Genomic DNA, 16,814 nt, shown 5'->3' with positions numbered 1-16,814 from the left:
TCTCATATTGTGGTAGACCCCAACCACAAAAGTTTTTCACTGCTGCTTCATAACTGTAATTTGGCTACTGTTATGAATCATAAATATCTGATATGCAGGATATCTGTTATTTAACCCCCAATGTGTCTTGACCAACAGGTTGAAAACCACTAGTTTAAATTGCCCTTTAAATGGTGAAGTTGTGTATTTTTTTCTCCCAATTGATGTGCTTTCAGTCATTCTATTAAAATGTTAGAATTGATGAGACTGTACACACCGAAACACTGTAAGAAAATACTGAGCTCACATAGCAAGAGCAGAGTGGCTGTTGTCAGGTCCACCAGACTTGAGCTAAGCCCAGGGAGTAGTAGGCAAACCTGCTTAGAGGCTGAGTATATTTGCACCCATGAGAGCTGGACACTTCCTTCCATTAGCAAGAAATATGCAGGTGCAGTATTGACTTTCCTAGAAGCCTATGCAGATGTGGAGCTGAAAGGGAAAACAAAAGGCAAAGCAGCACTCATCACAAAGGAGGTCTGAATTTTTATTGTAATGTTAGTATTACAGTGATAAACATTTGGGTTTACATTCATGTAAACAAATTGCATCTACAGTAAGGGCATGTATATACATTTTACACAGCTGTACACTATTGGCTCATTTTATACAAACCATACAGAGTATAGATAAGCACAAAAATGAGCTTTTGGCCTTGAATTAATTATATTGCTAATACTAAGAAGAAACAAAGACTTTGGAATATAATGCAGCTGACAACAGTTTCCAGGGAAATGGACTGTTGTTGTAGCTCTGAAATGAATTATGGCAAATGGTAATATAAAACTACAAGTAGAACAGATGTTCAGCAAACAGGAGTAAAGGAAGAAATCTCTTTCTCACCCAAACTATAAATTAATAGTGTCATGACCCCATATCTTTGTTGTGTGTACAATTTTATATGATCTTTTAAAGAATTGTACTTTTAAATATTAAGCTTCTATCTACAATATAGTGTCTATATCTCCTCTTTTTATAATCACCATGAAATATTTAGATTCTTCCATTTTTCCACTACTTTGTCCTGAAATATATTAGTAATGTCTAATATATGCATTTGTACGTACATGTATGTGCTGTATGTATGCATACATGTATGGTGTATATATGTGACTATATGTGGATCTATGTGTGTGGACATATGTGCGTCTTTGTAAATGTTAAATGTAATTATATGTGATATGTGTTTGAGTTGCATATGGGCATATGTATTTTATGTACATATATGTATTGCTTGTATAAATAGGTATGTTTCCTACGTAAGTGGGTAGTATGGTTGTATTTGTGTTGCTGTATGTGTGCACACACACTATCGTAAATCAAATATATATCCAAATAAGGAAGTTATTAGTATTTAATTTATTTTTGAGTGATCTGATAATGTTGGAAATGTCTTCTTCTACTTCCCTTGTGCTTTTCAAGTACTGGTAGATATCACTTGCAAATAAAATTATTGTTATCACTTCGTCTTTCTTAAAGCAGCTTAAAATTTTTTTAGGCTTACTGTTTTCACTTTCACTTCCAAATGTATAATTTATATTATAAATATTATCTTATGTAAAAATATTTTCAATAATTAGGTAGATCAAGGTTAATATTTGGAAAGATAATTTTTAAAATCTTATGAGACAGAAGATCGTATCTTTTGAACTTAAAATTCAATTTTTATACTAGTAGCATAATTTTGGGGTAGTGAGGTAAATAGCATTTAATTAACCTATTTGATCATATTAGTCTAACTTATTTAGTAATGTTAATCTAACCCAGTTCCCTCTATCTTAAGGGGTAGAAAACTAAGCTTCAGAAGAAGTAAATTTTTTTCTTAGGACTATACAGATTTTTACTTTTAAATATCAAGTGTCTTAGATAAAGTTTTTGTTTATATCATTTATATTTTTCCTTGCACATGGCAGTAATGCTTGAATACACTAGCCAAAGTCATTTCATTAAAAAAACAAAAAAACAAAAAAAACTTACACCTTAAAATGATGGGAATAGCAATTTGTGTTATAAAGACCACATCTAAATTCCCATGACTTTTTTTTTTTTTTTTTTTTTTTTTGCAGTCTTTATCATGAGAATCTATGGTTCATTGCAATGTGTGTCTATTTAGAAGTAGCCATGTAATATAACTGAATTTGTTGGTGTTTCACAATGGATAATGAACTTTCAAATATGTTTAATTAAATATGTAACATCAGTAGATGTTGACCAGATATAAATAGTGAAAAGAGATATCGATAGGCAGACAACAGACTTGAGAACTACAGCTAAAAGGACTTCTTTATAACATTTATAAAGTATTGGAGATAGCGCAGAATGTATCAGACCTGGGGCAGATAGCATGGCTGTGTCTTGCCCATGTAAAGAGGATAGCCTATGCTTATCTATAGAATCCTCACTCCCTAAATGATAATCTGTTCCTGCTGTTGACAAATATTGATTTTTTAAAAGTTTTAAATGTCCATTTGCCCACTATTATTTTGTTTGTATTATATTTTCTTCATTTTTGATATTTTCATGCATGTATATAATTAAATATGATCATGTACAACTCTCATTTCCCTCCTGTAACTCCCACTGTATCACTGTCAACATGCCTTCCTCTATTTTCTGTCTTACTTGGTTGTAGTTGTTTTGATAATGCATTAGGTACAATTAATAGCACCCATCTGTGCCTGAGTGTGGGGTCACCCACTGGAGCATGGGAAACCTCCAAGTAGGAACACCCTCGACAAAGAACAAATCTCTGACCAAGTTTGAGAGCTTCTCTGATCAAGTTTTAGTGCAGGCCATGTTATGTGCATCCACATAAATATTTAGAAGGTAATTTGACCACATGAAAGGTTAGCAAAATAACAAGAACAGGTTCTATCCTAGGATCTGTGACCTCAGTAGCCATGGGTTTCTGGCCATAATTGCAGTAGAAGCCATGAAATATTATCTTATGGAACAGGTCTCAAGTCTACTGAGAAAGTGACTAGGTAAGCCATAGCAACCGTGACAGTTTTGGACCAGCTGGGAGATCTTAGCTGGCAGTTTAGTACTGTAGCAGGCAGGGCCCAGAACTGGGTAAGACTATTCATTTTCTCTCATAGCAGCCGACATAGAACCAGCTGGGAGGAAGTTTTGCATTTGGAATTGATTTCTTAGTGTCATGAAGCAAAATGTGTGCTATTTTTGGCAATATGATTTTACCATGTAATTATGGTTTAGGTGACTTCTATGAACCTCTCTGACCCATATAACTAATAGGGAGGTACCCTGCGTCTCACATTGTGATATTCACCTAATAACCATTGCCATATGGGAACATTGTCCACTCATGAGTAATAAATCTGTTCAAAATTTTAAGTTCTATTTAGAAATTATCTTACTAATTAGTGTCTTTCCATAAATCTCACACTGTTAGTTTCAGTTAAATCCCTTACACACTATTCTCTCCTCCCTTATGCTCACGTCCTCATCCAAACTTAATCCTGTATCCTCTAGAGCTTCCTTCCCCATTCTCCTCTCAAATCACATGCAAACAACTATTTCTCTGGGCACACTTTAATCCTATAGCTTTTCATGTTTCATTCCTTAGAGCAAGCCTTCTCTGCTGTTCCCGGGCTTCTCGTAACCCCCATACCCTTTCCTGTCTAAGTCTTTGCATCTCTAATATTATATACCTCTATATTTTATCTAATCTACCATTGTTTCTCCCTTAAAGTACCTTCTCTACTAAAGACCTGTTTCTGACTTTCAAATGTGCTTCAAGTTAAACAAACTTAGAATATATATGTATAAGGAAAACATGCAATATTGTCTTTCTGGGCCTGAGTTACTTCAATCAGTACATTTTTTTTTTTCAATTTCATCTACTGAACTGCTACTTTCATTTTTTTTTTTTTTCATTTAAGTACATACCACATTTTCCTCATCCATTCATTTGTTGATGGGTATCTAACTTGATTCTATCTCCTACCTATTGTGAATAGAGCAGCCATGAGCATGAATGTGTAAGTGTTTCTGTGGGGGATATAAGCCCGTGGGTAAAAAACCCAGGCATAATACAGCTGACTTATAAGGCAGATGTTATTGAAAATATTCTTTATGCCTTTGGCAAATTATTCTTTTCCTTATTCTATGATCATAATTAGTTTTGCTTATTCCTTGTGTTCTGTAAACACACACACACACAAGCACACATTTAATTAGTCATTGACTTTTTAAAAATATATTTTATTAATTTATTCATATTACATCTAAATAGTTATCCCATTCCTGGTATCCTCCCATTCCTCCCTCCCTCCCATTTTCCCCTTACTCTCTTCTTGTCGTTGACTTTTACTGAACCAATTCATGTGCCATGTTCTCTAGCCTAATGGCCTGCTTTACATATGGTCTTTCTTCCTTAGTATGTTTTGCATATTGGTGACTCTCTCCATTGAGCTTTTTATTTAGCTTACTGAGTGTTTCATTTCCAGCTTCAATTTGATTTAGTTTTTCTTTAATAAGTTTATCTCTTTATTGATTTTTTTATATATTCGATTGACCTTGATTTTTTTTATATATTCAATTGACCTCATCATTTGGTTTATTTTTGTGTGCTGGGAGTAAAGCTGTATCATGAGCTGTTTCAACATAGTTACACTTATTCTTATACATTCTCTAGAAGTTTTTCCAAATCATTCTCTTTGGGAGCCATTACTGTGGAATTAGTGCAGAAAGGAGATATGATTTTGATTTTTCCATTTTGTTTTTTGTTTTTCTGCTCAGACTTGAAAATCTAGAGTTAGGGTTTTTTTTTTAAACAACTCCTTCTTTACAATATTCAAGACAGTACTGACTCATAGGAGCACTGAGGTATCACTTTACTTCATGGAATTGATATGTAGGGTCAGACGCTCTATTCTTGATCCTGTTCTGAGGGTAAGGTATCGTCCTGTGTCAGCTCAGGCTTCTTGCATGGGTCTGTAGCTTACAGGTAGCACACATGGATGGAGCTGAACTTCTTTACAGCTTCTGTTTAGCTCCTTTCCGCACTTCCTGAGAGAATTCTATAACTAATGGTTACTATCAAACTATAATGGCACCATTCCTTCCTTCCCTTCACTTGAGGTACCTACAACTGACCCTGGTTTACATGTGTTGGCTTCTCAGCTTTACCTCTTATTTGACACAGTCTTGCTTTTTCTAGTCTCTTGCATGTATTTACTCTACAATACATTAACCAAACCTTCCATGTACAATCAATTTTTGATCACTTAGCTGGTTCCTTTGGGACTGGCTTAAGATAGAAAATAATTAGAAAGTATTGGAGGAACCCCATGGCATCTCACTAGAGACTTAAATAGTAACAGGCTGGGCTATGTAGAGCTATGAGGAAGAAGTTCCAGATGGTGAGATATTCTAGCTGACCCCTCTATAGAATCAATCATGTGTACAATGGCAAGGGTTGATTAATTTTCCAAAATGCATACAACACATGGAGGAAATTATCTGGTCTGGAAAGAAATTGACAAAAAAGAATTCACTTTATGGATAAACAAAAGATTCAAATGCATTTCAGATGAAAGATAAAATCAGACTTGAGTTATAGAAAGAAATGCTTATAGCTTTATTAAAGAAAAACAAAGTAAACAACAACAACAACCCAAAAGAAAATTACACCAAAAAAATGTGATTACAAATAAAATTCACTAATGATTTCATATATATATATATATATATATATATATATATGAAATTACATATGACTTAATTAAAAGTCTCCAGCTCCTTAAGTACTTTCACATTGGCTTAAGTGTTCAATTTCCTTTTAAATACTTGTGATAGCTACTTTTAATTCTTATTGAAAATTAGAAAACTTTAATGTTATAGGGCTTTCTGTAAATACCAGTATATTATCTCATATTGATTTGTATTGATAGTAAAATGACATGTGTTGGAACATATTAATGTTTGATAGAGTATTTTTTGAATGCCAAAAATATTGAAATGCCTTCAAGTCTTAAAGGTAATAGATTCATTCAATAAGTATTGATTAAATACTGCCATATGTTGTACTTTGAGACCACAGAATAAGGGAAGAAAATAGATATATCAAAAATAATTACAAGTATAATCAATTCAGCATAGTGAGACATGCCAGCTGCTCTGTAAATATGTGACTGGATAAACAGAGTGTTGTTTAAGGCACAGAGGTCCAAGCTGAGAAGAGAAGGGCAAAGCATTTCACTGGTTTCATTTCTCCAAAGAGAAAATCAACCAACACTCCTACCCAGCTATGATGACTAGTAACCACAAAGACCAGCATGGAATAATATCCCTAAGGGTTCAGTAGTGGCACAAATACCCTGGGCATAGCCAACAACTCTCTAATTGGACTTAGGACCTGAGTAACAAGAGACAAGGCATGCTTGGCACTGGAAGCTTGGCCTGCTACCTAGGGTTAGTAAAATCACAGATTGTGGAGGAGTACCTACAGCTTTAACTTAACTAAAACAGCCTGGTCTCTAATGGGATATGCTATTCTTATAATGTCTGGCAGAGTATTGATAACTCCAGATGCCCTCTAACCAACTGTGAAGGAATCATTATGCAATTCTACTAACGAGGACAGAACACACAAGGATTCTAGTAAAGAGATTCACACTACCCCTTAGAAGAGATCTGGGACAAGTTACAGCCCAGGCAGATACATGCATACAGGCAGACACAACTGGCAGATCTTCAGAGCACTGAAAAGAAATGTGGAGATTGACAAAAGTAATGAGAAAGCAGAATCCTAAGCGAAAGAAAGATGATTCCTAGGCTTATGCCATGGGCAAGATGAGATATAGGTTATTTTGTTTACAATGTTTCAAAACGTAAATCCTTTGAGAAATAAAAACATATTAGCTTTCGGTGTAAAGACAATATATCACTGAGTACATACACATTGGAAGGATGGAAGGGAAATTTAGAAAGACAAGATGTAACACAACTTGAACTATGAAATATCATTTTCATCAATACACAAACTTTTGCCATAGTAGTTTTTCAAAAATGCTATTTATGGCCTTGAAGATTGTCCTGTGTGTGAAGTGCATGCTGTGCAAGCATGAAGACCTAAGTTCAGATCCTCAGTACTCACATTAAAAGCCAAGCACAGCGACATGCTTCTACAATCACAACTCTTGAGAGGCAGAGATAAAAAAACAAAAATCTGTAGAGCTTGCGGGCCCATCAATGTAGCACACTGAACAAGATCCAGATTAACTGATATATCCTGTCTCAAAAAATAGGAATTGAGTTGAGGAAAACACATGACATTGACTTTTGCTCTCCATATGCACAAGCATGACCCAGATACCTGTGTGTGTGTGTGTGTGTGTGTGTGTGTGTGTGTGTGTTCCCATTTATACCATTTGAATAGGACTCTCAGAATTCAATTCATCAATGAGCATTCCACTTTCAGTCCATTTGACTTATAATATAGTCAACAGATTTTAGTTTCATTCAAATTTTCAATTTAAAGCAACTCATTTAAAATATATGAATGCTATATGAAACGAGCAGCATGCATGCATAGTTTAGAGAGACAAAGAGGAAGGACAGAAACCTTTATCAGTCTGAGCTCCTCAATGAATGTGCTGTAGTGGCTTCCATTAAGGCGTGGCCAGTGTTATCTGTTTGCTATAAGTCTTAACCATGAACGAAGGTTTGGTGTATGTATAAGGGTATACGCACAAGTCAGTGTAATATGCTGATTCAAATCTTCTAAACATTTCATACAAACTAACTGAGTTTTGTGTCTATTTTGGAATTTTCATATCATTTCCGATGACATTTAAATTATTGTCTTAATTTGAGTTTCTATTACTGCGATGAAATGCCATGACTTAAGTAGCTTGGAAGAGAAGAGTGTTTGGCGTACACCTCCATATCACTGTCCATCAGTGAAGGGAGTCAGAACAGGCACACAAACAGGGAAGGATCCTGGAGGCAGGAGTTGATGCAGAGGCTAGGGAGGGTGTTGGTTTCTCAGGGCTTGTTCAGTCTGCTTTCTTAGAGAACTCAGGACCAGGTCTGAGCTACCCCACCCCCAAAAAAGCACTAATTAAGAACATGCCTTACCCTTTCCTATAGCCTTATCTTATGGAGGCATTTTCTCAACTGAAGTTCCTTCTTCTCAGATGACTTTAGCTCTGTCAAGTTGACCTTAAACTATCCAGCACAAGAAAATATAGCTTTCTTTCTGTTGGAGATTTTTAGCCTCATAAACACACTAAAATGTAGTCAATCTTAGTAATCATTTTCTTAATCTCTTTTTCCCATTTTTTTACAGCCACAGGAAAACAGTAGACTTTGGTCTATTTAGAAATTTATTATCCACAGCAACTTATAAAACTATTATAAAAGCTATCACATATCCCCTAAGTCAATGTGGTTTTGTTTGTTTTGTTTAAGACAGGCTCTCACACCACTGGCCTTGAACTCCCGATCTTTCTGTCTCAGCCTCCCAAGTGCCAGATAGCTGTGTTGGCGTACTCAACCCCACCCCCATTCTTACCATCTTACATTTTCAGGGTGCATTTGTCAAAATAAAGAAACCAACATCGGCTGAGTTTTATAACTTAAAAACAAAAGAAAGAAAGAAATTTATTATCCAATTTGTTATTCAAATTTTGTGATAAATGTTTCTCGACCTTTTACTTTTCCTTACTTTTTCTTCTTTTTCCTCTCTATTTGTTGTTCATGGTATTTATGTATTATTTATTTATGTAGGATGAAATCCAAAGAACCATATTCAATATTTTTAAAATAGCTTGAGCAGCAGTTAAGACAGTCAGTGTAAAGGATATGCAGGATGCTTCCATGCTGTTTGTTTTATCAATGACCCATTAGCTTATGTTGTTTAGATTCTGCTGTGTCACCATGAGATTTATAAATACAACCATGCATACACAAAGATGATGGCCATTCATCACCACCAGCCAGAAAGGTTTCGCCAAGCTTTATTTTCAAGGTTAATCAGAAGATAGATGAAAAAAAAAAAAAAAAAAAAAAAAAAAACCAACTCAAAAGCACTGGAATCTTCAAACAAAAAAATATCAGGGTAAATCTGGCTGAGATAACAAAGGATGTTGTTTAAAGGGCTTATTTGCCTAAAATGTTGACCTCCTGAGCATCCTAGACAACTTCCTGAGGGCAGAATCCTCTGATTATGCATGTCAAAAGCTCATTAATGATAGAGCAGAAAGAAGATAAATTACAAAGTCAAAAAGGTGAGCGAGGTAAGGCCGCAGCAAGCTAAGTGCAGGTCCCCTGATTTATGGGTTTTACGCTTGTTTTCTGTAAATGCATTAAGTCACACAGTGGAAGCTGCTCCCTGTAGAGAAGGACTTGGCCCAGCACAGCCATTGCCTATGGACTGGGGAGACTAAGAGAGTAAAAGAGTGATGGGATGTTTAAAACCTTCTGGGGCTAGAGTTTTTCACAGAGCAATCCTAAGGGCATGCAATCCCTTCTCTTTTTCCAGAAGTCAGACAATCAGCTGCAATTCTCATGTAGTTAGGAGATGTTGTTGAGGTAGGGTGAGAACAAAAGCTTTTTGTTGTTGTTGTTCCATTGAGACAGGGTCTCACTATGTAGCCTTAGAACTCACTATGCAGACCATGCTGGCTACCAAATCACAGTTCTGCTGCCTTTGGTCTCCCAGGAACTGGTGTGAAAGGTATATGCCACCTCTCTCATACAGAAGCTTCTATGGGCCAGTGAAATGTCTCAGGACCTTACCACCAAGCTAGATGGCCTGAGTTCAGTTTCTGTAACTCACATGGCCGAAGAGGAGAGCTGACTCCTACAGGTTACCTCTTGATATCCAAACATGCAATGTGACGTGACCTGTCCCAATGAATAAATAAGTATAATAAGTTTCCTAAAAAATGGAAATTTTTAGAATGATAGTAATTGTATAATTATACATATATTTCCAACTTGGAGATACTAGTGATGATGAGATCTACTCTATCCTTTATTTGAAAATTGTAAGGGATATTGGATGTTTTGTGATATTATTACTGACCTCAAACATGATATAAAATTGAGTTGTACCAATCAGATGAATTCTCTATATAAATATAGAAGCAAGCAAGGGCACAGGCAAATGACAGAGGGGACGCAGCATAATGCACAGTTCCACAGGTTCATTCATCCCTTATTGGATTCACAAATTCTATCGCCAAGGACTCCTGACATCTACTTCTGGCCCTTACATACATGTACAAAAACACACACGCACACACAGAGTAATATAAATGAATTAAATTTTAAACTTTAACTGGCAAGAAAGGTTATACCTGCATTGTATAGAATAAGAAAGTCTCTGAAAATAAGGGCTAGAACAACAGTTGGCAGAAATGGTGGGACCCATGGTAGCTAAGCTCTCAACATAGGAAGCACTCCCTTGTAACACTTAATTATTATAAGTGTAGCAGGAATAAAACTCTGAGGTAAACGACTTATTGTCTATTTAAGAGATACAGAAATAGAGACAGAGAAAAATTAAGCTAATTGGCTAGTTCTGCACAGCCATTATATTTCTATACCTTTGGTGAAGTCTCTGCATGTCAGTGCTAAGTTATATAAAAAGACCACAGGCATGTCAAATTCAACAGATTCATTCTTGATAAAACTACATAATTTAAATTTCTAACTGAATCAAGGAAATAATAATGTAAAACTTGGTTTTTTAATTATACTACTGTAAAAATGAAATAGATTGATTATTGAAATTCATAATAAAGCTTGGAAACATAGTAAGTCAACAGTAGTTTTCTGAAGTTCTTTTATGAAGTTGGGATTCTGTGAGTGTCTGCATGGCAGAGATGAAGTGTAAGGTGGAGCAGACAGTGTAAAAACCAGCCAAGAAAGACTAAAAATGGTGCTACAGGTTTAGACAAGTGTTACATGTTTAGGCATCACTACGGCAGAGGTGATAACTGGAGCAGTTCACAAACTGAGATGATTTGTTGTCAAAATAAATGTCATTACACAGCCAAAAATCTACCTAAAGGAAACACTAATCCTAAAGTGACTGTGAACATTGCAGTAAGTTTAAAATCCGAAGTAATGTGAAGGCCGATAGCTCAAAATGAGAAAGAAGGGTCAGCAAGTGGCAGGGATGACCCACATGGCTGTCTGTTGGGGATGTGAACATATGTGATGTTGAGGAAACAATAAAGCCTGAAAATTCTTAGAATCTCAAAACCAGCAAAAACAATTGAGAGCACAAAATATGTTCAAGCCCAGTTTACCTCTGTTTGCATAATTTATCATATTTATTAAATGTATTTTCTTATATATAAACATTATACTGTACATATTAAGGGATGCAACTGATATTTTGAGATATATTTATAGATATAAACCATATTTCTTACCAAATAATTCAAAATCCTTTGGAAATAATATGCTCAATTATTGCTATTGTTTGGAAAATAAATTCACAGGAGAAAAAAAACCTCAAATATTTTTAAGTAAAAAATTTCTACTTGTAATTTTAGATCAAATTTGAGTGAAATTATCTCCAGAAGCTTCTTTTAGTTTCCTGGTCCTTGCTGTACTCTGTGCTTCACAAAACATAGTGGCCAGATCTTCCCTGTGGAGCTGGATCTCAGCTCTACCCATGGCCATTTTGAATAGTCATTGTCTCTTGGGCATAAATCTCTTTTTATGAGATTGAATTAAACCACTTGCAAGGGAACTTAATGAAACTCCTGGCTTTGTTGTGCATCTATGAAAAGTAGCCTATTAATAAGCATATTTTTCACAATTTTATTTTATGAATGCAAATAGAGTATTTATAACTTCTTATCACGTGTTATTAATTATTTGGTTTATCTGAACTTTTAAATAAGTGTCTATTCCCTCATCTAGGGTGGAGTTAATGGATTAACTGGAGATCTAGAATTTGGTGAAAATGGAGGTAACCCCAATGTCCATTTCGAAATTCTTGGAACCAACTACGGAGAGGAACTTGGCAGAGGTGTCCGCAAAGTAAGCCTGGACTTGTTATATTTTTTTTCTCTATACTATTGTTTTGCCAAATAATTCTTTGCAGTGTTATCACAGTATCATTAAAGTGTGTTTGTCCCAAAAGAGAAATAAGGAAGAGAGGACACATCTTAGATAGACCGTTGTGGGCTTAGAGTATTCTAAGATTTATAAAAAGGGTGGAAAAATGAATTAGATCCATACTTTAGGATAATATAAAAGAAGAATAAAATAACACTTGCCTAAAGGGATGGTATCACCTTTCATTCACTGTATTAATGCTTTTATGAAATAAGTCAAAGCAGAGCTGTTAGACTTTTAGTTTGTAACATGCACAAAGTCAGAATAAGTGTTTGAGTTTAATATGGCAATATTGAAAGTCAGCTGTAAAAAGTGACATTGTAGTAGAATTTTGTGTGTGGCCCGTAGTCAGGAGATTATACTTTATAGGAAATGATCCTTAGTATATTCTGCAGAACACATAATGGGGCAGCTAAGTACCAATAAAGGATGTTTGACAGAATGCCATGACTATAGCTCTCTCAAGGAGAAATATAAAAGCCCTTGGAGAAATGACTTTTCTGTACTTTGAACTTACCATTTTAAAACAATTTTGTGGGGGGGAACTGTATGTTAGTTTGCATTCAGAGCTGACAGTTAGAAAGGCATTCGTGTCTGAACTTTACTGTTCAGATTAACTGGTTCTGGATATATTTGACCACGTCCCCTGGATGGTGAGGCCCGGTGGCCCTCAGAGGAAGGATAGCAGGCTACCAAGAAGAGACTTGATACCCTATGAGCATATACAGGGGGAGGAGGTCCCCCTCAGTCACAGTCATAGGGGAGGGAGTAAGGGGAAAATAGGAAGGAGGGAGAAATGGGAGAATACAAGGAATGGGACAACAATTGAGATGTAATATGAATAAATTAATAAAATATATTTAAAAAATAAAAGGAGATACGGAAAACACCCTCACTTGCTCCGTCAATTGCAATCCTGATCACAGGAATCTGAATTTAATGTGACTATTGGGTCCTATTTTATATTATCACCTTATGAATCAGACCTTGCTAGTATTTAGTCTTGTAATCAGTCTTACCTATTCTCTTTCTAGCTTCTAGAGGTCTACCTTGTTTACCTTATTCACACTTGCTTTGGCATGTAATAGAAATTCATTAATTTACATTGGTGCTTTTTTTCTAACAATAATAAATGTAAAAAAGCGGTGCCACAATTTATTACACTGTTTTCATTTTAGGGTGCTATCAGGAAGGCAGTTACAGTACTCTTACATATATTTATTGACTATATACTTGTGCATATATTTTTGTGGGGGAAAATAGAATTACAGGAAGGGCCTTAAACATCACTGGGTAACATAAAACCCATTGTTGAAGTGTGACAGTTTCATTTACTACAGAAGTATAACTAAGTTCTTGCTTTCACATAATCTAAACACATCCAGATTTGTCAGATATACAAGCATCTGTCAATGTCTCAGTATAGTCATGTATCTTTATGGCCTCAGTTTAAATTCTCTGACTATAAAGCATTCTGCTCTCTACTTTTGATACCTCAGACTTCCCTTTGTCTTCATTGCCCTTTCAAGTTTTGTTCTTTGGCTGTTTGTTGTCTCTTTGGGAAGGTAGAGATGGATTTTGTTTTTTAGAATTGACACTTGGACGTGTACAGAAACACATGTGAACGCACTGAGGTTTTTTTAATAGCATTCTTAACACATTTAAATTTGCTTTATCATGAACACATTTTTCTATGATTGTTGATGTTTATTCGTATTCAAAAATCACTCCCTACTCTGAGTCATGTATCAGTCTGGCATCCTGCAAAGGTTTGTACAGCCCTGCCTTTTATGCATAATACTTCGCTTTATTATGAATATATTTTTCTGTGATTGTTGATGTTCATTCTTATCCAAAAAATCACTCCCTACTATGAATCATGGCTCAGTCCAGCATCCTGCAAAGGTTGGTACAGTTCTGCCTTTAATGCTCAGGTCTCTTGACTCCCCCACTCACTTATTTAAGAACTGCAATAAGGAAAGAATGGAATTCTATTCTTCAAGTTCTATCGTGTTTGCTGTTGTTTTTAGTGTGTTTTGCACTTTGATAGTTGTTTTCACCAGTGTAGTCGCCACCCAGATGGAAGTAATAGGGCATTTTGTCATCCAGAGCACACGCCATTCTCATGAAGACATCATGCTGGGTCTGATGGTTTCCGCACACAGAGGAGAATACTGTAACACACAGCCACACTCACGTTCTCGCAATGTAACTTCACGGGGTATCCTCAGTATGAGATAGAAAGATTCTGGAGGTTTATTTGGGAGATTGTCATTTAATATATATTCTATAGCTGGAAAATTGTGTGTTTTAAGTTTCTTTTTCTGCGTATTGATAATGTGTTAAAATAACAATATTTTCATTGAATTTTTATATCCAGCCTTTTTGTCCGGCTTTTTGACTCTTATAAATCATCTGTAGATTCTTGTTCACTTACTGAAGAATATCCTATTATGAGGCTAGAGGCTTAAAGTGGCAAACAGGAGGTGCTATAACTTTTATAAACTATTGACTCTAAGGCACCTTTTATATGGTTGACAACCTCAGATTTTGTGAATCCAAATGCGGTGACACACATCTGTAATTGCAGCACTCAAAAGACAATTGAAAGTTTTAGGATTGTATCTACTCAATAAAAAGACCCTGGCTCAAGAAAAAAATATTTTTCTCCTTGCCTAAAAATGTTTTACACATTCCTAATTTTATAATATTTTTTCTTTTACTTTAAAAGTTTGTATATTTGGTTAGTGTATGTGTGCATGCATGTGGACATGCACGTATGCATGTGTGTGTGTGTGTGTGCATGTACACACACCTATACATATGACCAAGAGCACCATTTGATATCCCGACATATTTGTTTATAAAGCTTATATTCTCCCAGTAAATCACAATTTTAGCAAACTATTGACTTAATAAATTCTAAATCTATGCTGTTTTAAGATCACAATGAATTAATTGTGGATATGAAGTTGAGTTAATGTGTTCAGCTGTTCCTTCGTAAAAGCGTTGACACAAGCAATGATGCTTTTAAAGGTGCAAGAACACTCTCACCACCCAACAACAGCAGCGGGGATTTACTAGGTATCTGCCCAGAATTAAAGTTCCGGTCTCTGTTACTCCATCCACGTCTCACAAAGACTAAATGCCTTTCTAACTGAGGAGCTGTCAAGTTGTCAGCATTTGTTGTGCAGCCAGGGGCTGAATGTGCATGATGCCCGCATCCTTATTGCCTTCAGCAGGGATCCTGTCAGATTTCATGAACCAGGCAGAGTGTGTCTGTGAGGATTTGACCACAGATTCACAATCCTAGCTGTCGGATTGGCCTGCTGTGTTGACATTATTCGAATGAAGACGCCGTTCTCCTGAGTTTGATGGGAATGTGAAAATGATGAAGTCTCACTCCAAAATGAGGAGTTTTCCTTATTTTACATTTTCTATGCATTGTTTTTCTTGAAAGTAATATATTTAACTCAGACAATACCATGTTTAAGGTGCACCATGGATCTCTGAACAAAATTGAAGTGAAACTCAAAGCCCATTATTGAGGTCATCGGGATTTTCTATCGTGTTAACTCTGCAGTCATGCTGCTGTTCCCACTGCTTATTCTCAACCCAGGTTTTCCAACAAAATTAATTGCATCAGTAACACGGCATAAAGCAACCTAGAACTCAATTTATAGTAGGACTATGTTAAAAGGAAAGATTATTCTAAATTAAAACCTAATCAATGTGGTTTTTCCTTAGAAGAGGAAATCTACCACAGCTTTTGTTTATCAGAATTTTCTTTGCTCCTTTTGCCAGAACCACCCAAATTTCACTGTGAATGACTGAGGTTCAGAAATAGCCTATAACACTATGACCTCAAGGTCTTCAAACTTTATTACAAAAGGAAAATAAGGCCAGGAAAAGTGGGTTAAAGCTGATCCCACAGCCAATATTAACCAGACAGTGATGCTTAAAGCAGAAAATCTCAACCTTCCTTAGGCAGTTAAACCTTCCTTTAAGACAGTTCATGTTATGGAGAATCGCGACCGTCCAATTATTTTCATTAGTACTTCACAACTGTAATTATTTCTGTTATTATTTTTAGGGTAATTATGCAGGATATTTAGTATGTAACCACCAAAGGGATCATGCCCCACAAGTTGGAAATCCCTGGTTTAGAGAGTCCTTCATAAAGTGTTTTCTCATAAGCGGATGCAATGCAATGATGTGTCCAAGGTTTTGAACTCTTTGGTGGTTCTGAACTCTTTGGTGCAGTGATTTATCTGAAAGATTTGAAATCTGACTTCCATTCTCCTACATCAAGTTGCAAATAGAAGACTGATAGCTTTTCTTTATTTGAAAAACATTCTTTTCAAAAACACTATCGTATAGATTATTGCTGGTACATTTTAAATTAGCTAATCTCATTTACTGTCCTATTCAGAAAGATGAAAAAAGCTCCTTGGCTTTAAATGGCCAAGGATGAAACTTTTCTCTGGAATTGTTCAGCAGAGGCTGCACTGAAGCCAGACTCTCTAAAACATCCTCTTCCCTTTCATATTACTCTGTCTTATTCTTTCTTTTAGCACTTTTTTGCAAACCAATATTATATGTATATTTGTACAAATGATCTTTGTGCATGTATTTATATGCAAATATAGATTTTTTATTTAGAAAGTCCTTTC

General features: G+C 35.6%; 1 protein-coding gene across 2 annotated transcripts in view; it reads left to right on the top strand.

The window, feature by feature from the left end:
- Grid2 (glutamate ionotropic receptor delta type subunit 2) overlaps nt 1–16,814 on the top strand; it is a 1,403,143-nt gene that overhangs the window by 790,688 nt on the left and 595,641 nt on the right. For both annotated transcript variants that reach the window (XM_051152254.1, XM_051152253.1), the window contains exon 8: nt 11,944–12,063. In XM_051152254.1, coding sequence (XP_051008211.1) covers nt 11,944–12,063 — 120 coding nt within the window. The remainder of the gene's footprint in view (nt 1–11,943; nt 12,064–16,814) is intronic.

The sequence above is a fragment of the Acomys russatus genome, chromosome 10, assembly GCF_903995435.1.
Source record: "Acomys russatus chromosome 10, mAcoRus1.1, whole genome shotgun sequence".
Taxonomy (NCBI): Eukaryota; Metazoa; Chordata; class Mammalia; order Rodentia; family Muridae; genus Acomys; species Acomys russatus.
This window is presented reverse-complemented; position numbering and strand designations above follow the sequence as displayed.